General features: G+C 45.6%; 1 protein-coding gene across 1 annotated transcript in view; it reads left to right on the top strand.

Moving 5' to 3' along the window:
* LOC147014819 (prospero homeobox protein 1-like) overlaps positions 1-12,199 on the top strand; it is a 159,647-nt gene that overhangs the window by 64,899 nt on the left and 82,549 nt on the right. The window contains exon 5 of the mRNA XM_085850616.1: positions 28-1,635. Coding sequence (XP_085706742.1) covers positions 49-1,635 — 1,587 coding nt within the window. The 5' untranslated portion in view covers positions 28-48. The remainder of the gene's footprint in view (positions 1-27; positions 1,636-12,199) is intronic.

Consider the following 12,199-nt stretch of genomic DNA (forward strand, 5'->3'; position numbering starts at 1 on the left):
TTTAATTTTTGTTTTTGTTGTTTACAGGTTGTGAAGTGAAGAAATGTGATGCTGACCAAAGAGGCCGTTATGTCAGATCGCAGTGGAGCAGGTGCTGTGGCAGCCCACATAAAACGACGCCGGGTGGACACTGGTGTCAAGCGTCTGCCCGTCGGCACACTGCCTAGTTACATCCATGGCAAGATGGCTGGTCGACCTTTGCCTTCTGATTTGGGTGTCGGTCTGGAGCATGTAGGATTGGTTGGACGAAGTACCTGTTTCGAATGTTGTGATCACATGTCATCTCATGGCAGTACGGACGTTGTGCTGGGAAGGCCAACTGAGCTTGGAGTTGCATCCAACTGGGACAGGCCTGACAGTGCCCACTATGAGGCTGCTCAAAGAAATTACCTGATGATGGCTCCGCCGGGTTATGATGCACACTTGAGAGCCAAACGAGACCGTGTGGAGACCATAGTGCGTAGCATGACTTCCTTTCCATCAGAGCTGCGGTCTTCACCTTCTCAATTAAATATGGGACACAACAACAACTTGAATGTGTCGGTTTTGTCGAACAACAGCAGTGCTAGCAGTAGTAGTAGTAGTAGTAGTAGTAGTGGTGGAGGCCGGGAGAGCAAGCGAAAGCAGCGATTGCCACGACAGCAACCCAGTGTGGTGGGGCCACTCTTGTCAAATGGGCGGTTGAGCCATCCTGGCGAAAGACGAAGATTGCAACAGAAACTGAGATCTATGCAAACCCAGCTGCGATCACTGCAGGAACGCTTTGCTCACACTTTTGATGGTAGCGACTCAGATGTAGGCGGCTCCGCCTCAGAACGACGCTCGGGGCCTCCATCTCCAGAGTCCGACAACCACCGAGAAATTGGCACTCCTTGTGTCATGACATCAAGCAATGATGTAACATCTCAAGGTCAAGACTTTTATGGCTCTTCAATTAAAGGCTGGGAGCTTGCTGAGGCTCTGAAGCAAGAACTAAGTAACACAGTTTCCCAAGTAGTTGATACAGTGTTGACAATTTTTGCACCTAGGTCTGCAGTCTCATGTAACACTCTTGTCAATGGTAAACGGGTGGTCAACCAAACATTGGCCACCCGTGAGGCTTCTGTGAACCCTCATGCTATTGAGAAGTCAACCACAAAAGTTGTTAACTCTGTTGGGACATTCACAGCCTTTTCTGACTCTCCACACAACAGTCCACCAGCCTCTCATGACAGTCAGCTTGAGGCATTGTCTCTCGTTGTCCCAAAGGCCATTTCCAATAGTGTGGGTCCAACGACACCCACTACCACCTACACCATGCCACGTTTCCCTATACCACTTGGTGCTGTATTGAACTTCTGTAGTGGGCAACTCCAGCCTTGCCTGCCCCACCCTGTTATGGCCTATTCTCTACCTGGTGGGTCACATCCAGCAGCACCACCAGAAACAAATGCTTTGGAGGGAGAACTATCATCATCACACTTCCGTCTTCTCCGACACCCAATGTCTCTGCCCTTTGCTGGAATGTCGTGCTCTCCTAAGATGGCGCATGACATGGTTGAAGGAGTGCCATTTCCACAAGTCAAGGCTGAGGCCTACGGATCACAGGATTATGCAGAGGGCAACCATTATATTGATGCTCTCATATCCTTTTTTGTCTCAGTTTCTTTTTTTGTGATTGAACAATGGCAGAAATGTCACATCTATAATATTTTATATTATATATATATATATATATATATATATATATATATATATATATATATATATATATATATATATATATATATACACACACGAGTAAAAGGCTGTGTGTGTGTGTGTGTGTGTGTGTGTGTGTGCGTGTGCGTGTGCGTGTGTCTCTCCTCAATAACTCCAAAACCATAAAACCTAGCAGCCTGAAACTTTGCATACATACTAAGAACACTCCAAGGAAGTGCAAGAGTGAAAATTGGGTGTTTGGGTGAATTAAAACACCCCTTTTGAGGATAATTAAGGGGATTATTTAATTATATCCTTCATCAGGCGATCCTCGGCCACCTCACTCTCTGAGGTCTTAAGGTGATTCCTGGGTAACCTCGCTGGGGCCTGAAGCTGCCATGTTTTTTGGCCTGCTCAACCTTACCTTGACTTGGAGCAGGCCGCAACGATTTCTTAACTATCGTTTTTTTTCCTTCACTTTACTCACTCATATTACCGAATACCTGTTCATCTTAGCTACGAATAGTTGTATACGTCACTTTTGTAAATACTATAAGTTTTCAAATAAGGAGCTTGGAACTATTTCATGCATTATATGATACGATTTTCCACAATCCACTCTCATGGACCAAATAAAAATATATCATCTAAATATTATTTCGGTTTTGAGGATTGGATATCATCCGGACTAAATATGTGTCGAAATCTGTTGTGAAATCTGATAATTTAGAAAAAAAATAACGAGTCTTATAACTAAGCCAATATACCTATTTAGTTTAAGCAAGTAAGGCTATGTTCCATCCTTCTCCATACATACACTAGACAATGTGAAATTTCCAAAGCATTAAACTTATCTTTTTCTTCTGTTTGAAGAATTATATTGAGTGAACAAAAATTTTAGGAACGTAACAAAATTAACCAGCTTCATTGAGCGATATGATTTAATGCATTCACTACAAGACCTCGCACCTTGTCCCCCAGAGGGACTGCCTATCCATAACATCTACCAGATCTGTGTCTATATTTTTTGGAGGTTTTGCGAGGTGCTCTCCAGGGAATCGAAGCAAATCTGGTTAAAAAAAAACAACGGATTTTATATCAAAAGTTATACGTTTGCGCGGACCCCAAACCGATGTACCACATGACGCATGCACAGACGAGCAGGCAACATGGCAGGTTCTCTGCAATGTTTATTTCACGGAACCAGCTTCAGTGAGCTGCATGATATAATGCATTCACTGCTAGACCTCGCGCCCTGTCCCCCAGAGCGATTGCCTATCCATATCATCTGCCATGTAGATCTGTGTCTCCATTTTCAGATGTTTTATGAGGTGCTCGACAGAGAATCAAAGCAAATCTGGTAAAAAAACTGATGTTTTGAAAAAGAAGTTATAACACTTACGTGTACCCCGAACCAATGTAGCACGTGACATGCACAGACGTGCAGGCGAAATGGCAGACTTTCACGGGCGATTGAACTTTGTGATGTCTCCAGGGTTGTTCTGCATTATGCTACAATTATTTTGTGGATAAAGTCATTTTATTTCATTAATTTACTTTATTTCATTAACTGCTGCATGCATGGTGAAGACGGGATTAAAGTTAAAGGGATCCTTTATGGTATACAGCAACAGTGTGGCCAACCGTTCCTTATCAACCATTTAATTTGAGTGCTTGCATAAGTGCTTAAGCTACTTGCCGAGTGCCCATTTTCGATCGCACAACAGTGCTACATCATTCTGGGAGAATCATTCACTCTCTGCGGACGCTTTTGCTGTGCCACGTCATTCAGAGCGAGTGGTTTGTGCTGAGGTGTCATCCACCAGCTGAGGTCCCCGTGGGTTAACCTGAGGCGGTCCCTTCGGGTGGGTGCCTGGAATGTCCTATCCTTCAGAGAGGATGATCACCTGTCTCTGTTATCATCTGAGCTCAACAGTTTGGACATCGTTATTGCAGCACTCTCTGGGGTTCGGAGACTGGATTGCGGCGAGATCATGGTGAGTGGTCTGGTCGCTCTGATGGTTACCATGGTCTGGTCGCTTTTATTGGTCTGGTTGCTCTGATGGTTACTATGCCCGAGGAGTTGCTGTAGTTGTGTCCAATATGCTAATTCCAATGATAACTGAGGTAACACCGGTCAATGAGCGTATTATGAGACTAAGGATGTGTCACATGTGTTGGTCCCCATGGGTCTGGAACTGTGAACCTGAATAGCACTAAGTTCCTTGACTTTGCAAGAAGTCATGGACTTAGGGTGGCTGGTTCATGGTTTCAGCACCCACAAGCTCATCGCTGGACTTGGTATTCCAACGCTGGCGGTGTGGCAAAGGAGATTGACCATGTCCTCATTGATGGTCACTGGAGGATGATCCAGAACTGCAGGGTCTATCGGAGGGCTCAGTTCCTCAATACTGACCACCGGCTTGTTGTAACAACTCTGAAGTTGCCCTTAAATCCAGTAGAATGGTACCTTCCCAGCCTAGGCTGGATGTTGGCAAGCTCAAGGATGAGAGGGTAGCTGAGGAGTTTGTGAATAAGCTGAGTGGAGATTTGGGGGGTCTGGGTGCTTTGGGGGATCCTGAAGTGTTTGTTTCCGGATGCGTCCTAGTGGTGTTCGTCTCCGGACGCGTCCGGGCGGTGTTCGTCTCCGGACGCGTCCTGGCGGTGTTCGTCTCCGGACGCGTCCTGGCGGTGTTCGTCTCCGGACGCGTCCTGGCGGTGTTCGTCTCCGGACGCGTCCTGGCGGTGTTCGTCTCCGGACGCGTCCGGGCGGTGTTCGTCTCCGGACGCGTCCGGGCGGTGTTCGTCTCCGGACGCGTCCGGGCGGTGTTCGTCTCCGGACGCGTCCGGGCGGTGTTCGTCTCCGGACGCGTCCGGGCGGTGTTCGTCTCCCGGACGCGTCCGGGCGGTGTTCGTCTCCGGACGCGTCCGGGCGGTGTTCGTCTCCGGACGCGTCCGGGCGGTGTTCGTCTCCGGACGCGTCCGGGCGGTGTTCGTCTCCGGACGCGTCCGGGCGGTGTTCGTCTCCGGACGCGTCCGGGCGGTGTTCGTCTCCGGACGCGTCCGGGCGGTGTTCGTCTCCGGACGCGTCCGGGCGGTGTTCGTCTCCGGACGCGTCCGGGCGGTGTTCCTGTCCGGACGCGTCCGGGCGGTGTTCGCCTCCGGACGCGTCCGGGCGGTGTTCGCCTCCGGACGCGTCCGGGCGGTGTTCGCCTCCGGACGCGTCTCGGCAGTGCTCGTCTCCAGACAGCTTGGCTCCGGACACGTCCCTGCGGTATTTATGTCTGGATGGGAATTTGTCTCCGGACTTGTCCGGATAGGAGTTTGTCTCCGGATGGGAGTTTTTATCCCGGCCGTGTTTGTAATATGACCGGTAGAAAATGGATTTCAGACATTCTTTTGTTTCCATCTTCACTATTATTCTATGCAGAATCCTTTTGATGAGACGGTATGAATCATAATTAATGCTCTACCACACTTCTGCCTTCCCTTCCTCTCACCTTACACTTTCTTCCCTTCCCCCACCCCTCCTTGCTTCCCCTACCTTCTCTCTCCTTTCCTCTCCACCTCTTCACTTTCTCCGCACTCTCTCCCCCACCCCTCTCTCCCTCTAGCCCCTTCTTTTTCTCCCTCCCCCCTTTTCATACTACCGTCGGCGAAGCGACAGATGGTATTTGCTAGTCTACCAATAAATATCAATGTGTGTGTGTGTGTGTGTGTGTGTGTGTGTGTGTGTGTGTGTGTGTGTGTGTGTGTGTGTGTGTGTGTTTGTTTCAGATTGTCTCCTCCATAACTTCAAAGTCATGAAACCTAGCAGCCTGAAACTTTGCACGCATACTTAGAAAGCTCGAAGGAAGTGCATGACTGAAAATTGCTTCTTTGGGTTAATTAAAACACCTATTTTAAGGATAATTAACGGCCTTATTAAATTATATCCTTTATCAGGTGCATCCTCGGTCTCTGGAGTCTTAAGGCGTTTCCGAGGTAACCTCGCTAGGGTCTGAAGCCGTCATGTTATTTGGGTTGCTCAACCATACCTTGACTTGGAACAGGCCGCAACGATTTCTTCATGACAAAGTTTTTTTCTTTCACTTTCCTTACTCATATTATCGAATGCCTGTTCATCATACCGATGAATCGCTGGGTACATTGCAATGCTTATAAATGCCTGGAGACGTCAGCGTTCGTTGCTTCATTTCATTTCCGCACATGTGATCACCACGAGTTTCTCTTAAACTAAGCAGAATTTACAAAATTTCAGCTCCAGAATCGAACTTACAAGCAGTTCCGACACCTAGAAAAGTGTTCATTTCCCCAATTCGGACATTTGACATTTCTGGTGTCTCCGGGAGATGTTTGTTTCATATGATGGTTCGGTGATTACTAATTGCGTGCCAAATGAGTCGTTTCTTATCAACCGTTTTGTTGGAGTGCTTGCTTGAGTGCTTCAGCCACTTAGTGAGCACTCCCCAAGCTGCTTAGTTGTTCGTTTCTGGGAAAAGTACCCATGCTGTCAATCTCACATCGATTAGACATACGTTTCCGCCTTTGTTGGGTCTCACGGTGCCCGGCGGTGGGTTCCTCGGTAGGTGTCTCATCCACTGAAAATGTGAAATTTTATTTTTACAGGACATCGCTTTGTTTAACCTTTTTGTGCGATCTCCTTTTGTAATCTACCCCTCGCTTCAACATCGATATATATATATATATATATATATATATATATATATATATATATATATATATGTATATGTATATGTATATGTATATATATATGTATATGTATATATATATATATATATATATATATATATATATATATATCTATATCTATATATATATATATATATATAAATATATATATATATATATATATATATATATATATATATAGCAATAAGGTCCATCCGACCACGTGTTCACCATGTTTCTCCGAGTAGTAAAGGCATAAAGTATAGATCGACATTTTGTGTTCTGTGGTTTGATACATTTTTGAATTGAATTTTGCAAATTTCCCAATTTAAATCCTCTTTCAGAGAATGCTGTTTCAAGGTAAATCTTTGTTTTTGTCGTTTTTATTTACTTTATGCATGTGTACATTTGCACGTGTGTTTATGTAAATAAATTGTATTACCACAATGGCACTTGGCACCGTTGTGTGTGTTATTGGTCAGGTCAGGTCAGGTCAGGTATGGGAGCATGCGCCAGAGCAGCGCGTCACTGCGTCCACTTTTCGCTTGTACTCCAGGGGCCTCCATATGGCCATCCCCCAGGTTTATGTCTGGCCCATCCCCATCTCCTTGAGATGCTGATCAACCTGCTGCAACCACGAGGCACGTGGTTGTGAGGCCCAGACATGGGATAGGTTATGTAAAGATTGTGAGGTTATCTGAGGTCGTGAGCTTATCTAAAGATAACAATGTCAGCAACAAGTGTCGCCTGCCACACGAGCACATTATCTCTACCCTGCTGATAACCAGTTAGAACAGGTCGTGCAGCAAGCACAGTGATGGGACTCTGCCTTGCTGCCTCATCAAGTTAAGGTGTTCGATTCAGTTATATTAATGAGCCTAATATGGTCACAAATAAAGAATGAGCAGTATGTTGTCCTGATGAGCACATAACAAGGGCAAAATGTAGATCGAGATATCTGCTTTCATCATTTGTGACCATAGGCTTTGATCTCAGTCTGTAAAGACTGAGGACTACATGGATTCCTCTGAGTTTGGAGGTGATGTGTTGGTGTAATTTATGCACATGAGGTCGTCATGTTAGAGTCAGCGTGCTTCTTTAGTTGAACATATTGTTACGGTTGTGGAATTTCACAGAACACCATTCAGGTTCCCCGAAGATCATTTATGTTGATAAGTGTGTGTCCAGATTAGATTTCCCCACCAATGTCTAAAGGGCATTATTTGTGCCGGGTTCTGAACATTTGAGGTAGTGTTATTCTTTCCGATCGTTATTTTAAACATCTCCTCACCACCTTCGCCACAACTACCAACATCTCCTCACCACCTTCGCCACAACTGCCAACATCTCCTCACCACCGTCACCACAACCAGCAACATCTCACCACCTTCGCTACAACCGCCAACATCTCCTCACCACCTTCGCCACAACGAACAACATCTCCTCACCTTCATCTCCACAAACGTCGCCGTTTTTTCCCCCAACAAACAACATCAACAAACGAACAACGTCTCCTCACCTTCATCTCCACAAACGCCACCATATTTTCGCCAGCAACGGCATCCACAGATGAACGGCATCTCCGCCGACAAACGCGAGGACTCCCTCGTTGGAGCGAAAGCCGGTGATTTCTACCACGTCCGCGTTGTCCGCGTTTGACGGCAAGATCGGATCAGAATGACAAAAGGGGCGGAGTCAGCGGGGGGTGAAGGGTCAGAGGTGAAAGACCATACACCACCCCCTGAACCCGATAAAAGGCCGGGCTGAAAGGCCGAGACACCAGTTGAGTCTGGAGTCTGGAGTCTGGAGTCTGCAGTCTGGGTTCGGAGTGGAGCTCGGTCATTAGAGTTTGGGGCCTGGAGTCGGGTCGAGCCTGCAGTGCAGTGCAGGGTTGTGGGTCGGTGGAGGCGGCAGCGAAGTCGCCAGTCGGAGAGAGGTCGCTAACCGGAGAGAAGTCGCCAGCCAGCGACATAACGGTCCGAGGTGATCGGGCCACGGGACGGTCCGAGCGACGCTGAGGAGTGAGCGGGCTCTTAAGAGAGCATCAACTCTAAAAGAGCAAAGCCATTCGCTCCTCTGAGGCGTCGTCGGCTAGGCCCGATCGACCAGGCCGCACGGCTAGGCCTGGACCAACCAAGTCGCTGCTACACCAGCTGCCGTGTTGACGACGACACACAACGAGGGTCTCCGAACCAGGGCCCAGCGAGTCACCACAATGGTGGCAGGTAACCTGCACAGTCTCGCGGAGCTCCTTCGGTCTTCACAGCGCCGCGGGAACATTAAAGGCCTACGGGCCCTGTTCTCCCTTTTCTTTCCTGGGGTTTTTGCATGGAAGTCTGTGGCGCCTTGTCCGATAAGTGGAATTGTTAAGTGCATGTACATAGTAAATAGACAATGGCTGTAGGTATTTTTGCTCGTGTCTTGTCCCTTACCCCTATTCATTGCAAACGTGCCTGCATTATAAATAAATGTCCGCATTGTTTGAATATTCACCTGCTCGTTGCGTCCCTACCTCCATTGACCTGCCGTAATTGCGTTCGGAATAATAGCTGGTTTTTAATAGCCGATAAGATAATCGGGTCCGACGGGGCTTGGCGATAATAAGCCGCTCGGCAATCGCAAATGGAGTGAGCTGCTTAAAGCAGCTCGTGTCCGTACGGGTCCCGTTGAGGTGTAAATCCCCGGCATGTCTGTCTGCGCGAATAATTAGGTAAATCGACAATTCGGCGATCAACCCTGTCGCACGTGGACAGAAGAGTTGGCTGATTTATGGTGTGGTTAACAACACCCGTAGCTGGGTTTCGGCGTTGATCCGAAAAGCTGGGACTGGATTGCCACGGTCGGTGGGCGTGCGGCCGCAATTAGCTAAAAGCGGTCGCCCGCACGCCAGAGTGGCGGAGATCCACAACAATATTTATATATTTAATTGTGTTCGGTCATTAAGCATAACGTATCACTCTCTTTGCTTATGCCACCTTCACCCCTCACCTATATTTTTTTTCTCCTCCCCACTCACTCTCTCTGTCTGTCCCATCCTCACTCTCCCTTCCGAATAAAATGCAGCCCTTTCCTCCCACACCTCTGTCGCTGTCTCTCACTGTCTGTCTGTCTGTCTCTGTCTGTCTGTCTGTCTGTCTGTCTGTCTCTGTCTCTCTCTCTCTCTCTCTCTCTCTCTCTCTCTCTCTCTCTCTCTCTCTCTCTCTCTCTCTCTCTCTCTCTCTCTCTCTCTCTCTCTCTCTCTTTCTCTCTCCCTTTGTATAGCAGTGTATAGCAACGTTTTGTGAAGCATTGCTCTCCCCACCTCCACCCCCCCCTTGCTCGCTCTTCTCCCCTTCTGAGCTTCCACTTCTTCACCCACTCCTCGCTCCCCTCCCTCCTCTCCCCTCCCTTCCCTCCATTCTCTCTGCCCCCTCTCTCCCTGTCTCCCTCCCCTCCTCCTCTCTCCCTCCCGTCCCCCTCTTTCCCTCCCCTCCCCCTCTCCCTCTCCCTTTCTCTTTCTCCACCCCCTTCCCTTCATATCCCCATCAGCGAAGTGACAGGTAATATTATAATATCGTTGGTAGTAAGATATACTGTATATATATATATATATATATATATATATATATTTTTTTTTTTTCTATGGTTCTTACAGACTCAGGAAGCCCCAGACTCATAAAGCTCACCATTATCCAACAGATTCTGGTTAATTGGAACACATGCGCCGATATAGAATACAATGCCTGTTTCGCATTCACACCTAAAGTAACAAAAATCAGAATGATGTTTGAGGATCAATGTCTTTGGGAATCTCAAATGAAATGAGGTCGTGTGTACAGAAGCTGTCAATAAATGGTGATAAACATAAGTTTTCATAATGCCTTGCAAACAGTCACAATATAACTTACTCTTAAAAGTACTAATAAAAAAAGTCCAAACTCCAAAATACCTTTCCTAAAAGTATAAATGAGCATGACTGTAAAAACTTATTGATCATGAGGATTCTTTTGGTTAACTGTTCCAGAACCAACATTTTTGGCCACGTGTTCAAGACTGTTTTTCGGACTAGGAGGAATATTTTGGTGAAACATTCCATTACCATAAAGTTTTTGGTCAAATTTACTTGACCAAAATATTTTTTGATCAACATTCTTTTAGTTTTGCATGGCATGCTGGGTGAGGCTTATGTTTATAAGCATAAAAAACTTATGTTTATCGGATGGACATTTAGCTGGGCATCCTGTCTGCTAGCTTTAGTTAGTGAACGTTAAAATCCCACATCGTCCTTCACGAAGAGTCGGTGAGCTATCGCCGGCATCCTGTACCAATTACAAATTCCTGCCTCAACTTACAGGGGGAACTGCATCAAACTGCATTGACGTGTTCCCAGCAATGATGCAACCAACAGCATGTGCTGCCTAGAAAAGAAATGGGGGGGGGGGGGTGGGGGGTTAATACATTGACCAAACATTCCTTGATCAAGTACACTTCACCAAAATTATTGACCAGCATTGTTTGGGGTTAAATGTTCAACTACCAAGTCTTTTTTTTGCTAAAAGAGGCAAAAGTAGCCAAATCCTTACTAAAGTCCATTGTTAAGGATTTAATAGCCTTTTGTTTCCCCCAACAGTATGTTTTCCTTTGTTTATTTGCAGTGCATGACAACCCAACAAATTCACATCAAAACCTCACCTTCCCATATGAAACCAATATCTGTGGTGTTTTTCCTCGACATGAGTTCAAAATATATCATTCGATCATCAATTTGTCAAATTGCAAGGCAATATTCTTTATTCCATTTGCCGTTGCAAAAGCGTTTATTTTATAAATGCGTCGGCGCATGCGAAATCCTTATATAGTCTTTGATGTGATGACATAAAAGATGCCTTTTTTGAAGATAGCTTTGGGTATTTAAATAGAAACAGAAACGAGTAAACCGGCGAATTACAGACTTCAAACATATTCTGAATCTTCACAAGTCAGTAGCCTTTCAACGTGAAGGTTTTGTTTTAACCGAGAGGCCTGATCATGTTTAAAAGATCGGTTTCCATTTCACTCGCATTCACATCGCCGTTCAACAATCGTCCATTGTGAGTGCGGTGCATCGGTGATGAGTGATAAACGAGCGGCTTTCCTCTTTTGCGAACGGTCGTCCACGAGAAAATGGTCTTTTATTAAATCCAGCTGGATTGTACAGATTGGCATATGAACTGAACTTCATGATGATCGGCGATTGTGACGTGCTTATCTAAGGCAACAATGTCGATATAAGTTATCATTTATACATGCTTGCCCATAAACAGACCCTGGACCCTGTTGTACTCATATGCAGCGTCAATGAGGCAGAACCTCCCAAGTGATTTGCTTAGAATGTCCTGAAGTGTCTTGAACAGCAAGAACTAAGAGGCGCATTCAAAAGGTTCTATGGGGAGATTCGCAATAGTCAATTGTATAGGTAAAGCTTTATTAAACTTTGAATTATAAAAGTATATACAAATATGGTCAGGATTTGTATATATATACATATATATATATATATATACATATATATATATATATATATATACATATATATATATATATATATATATATATATATATATATTTACTCATCTCGTATAACTTTATGAACGTATCACGTAGTCATATTTTCATGAACATCGCTCATACGTTGGGTTCGACTAACTTATTTTATTTCTGATAAACATACCACTTAAAAGTTTCTTATCCTTATCGTTGTTCGATATTATTATTATTATAATTTGTGCAATGGTTCTAATAACCTTGTCTTAAAATGAAAGGCTCCAGCGTGCCGTGGGTATCTTTCCGACATTTGAATGTGTTTGTT

Source organism: Eptatretus burgeri, chromosome 13, assembly GCF_056783735.1.
Source record: "Eptatretus burgeri isolate ZD-2024b chromosome 13, Ebu_testis_v1, whole genome shotgun sequence".
NCBI classification, from domain to species: domain Eukaryota; kingdom Metazoa; phylum Chordata; class Myxini; order Myxiniformes; family Myxinidae; genus Eptatretus; species Eptatretus burgeri.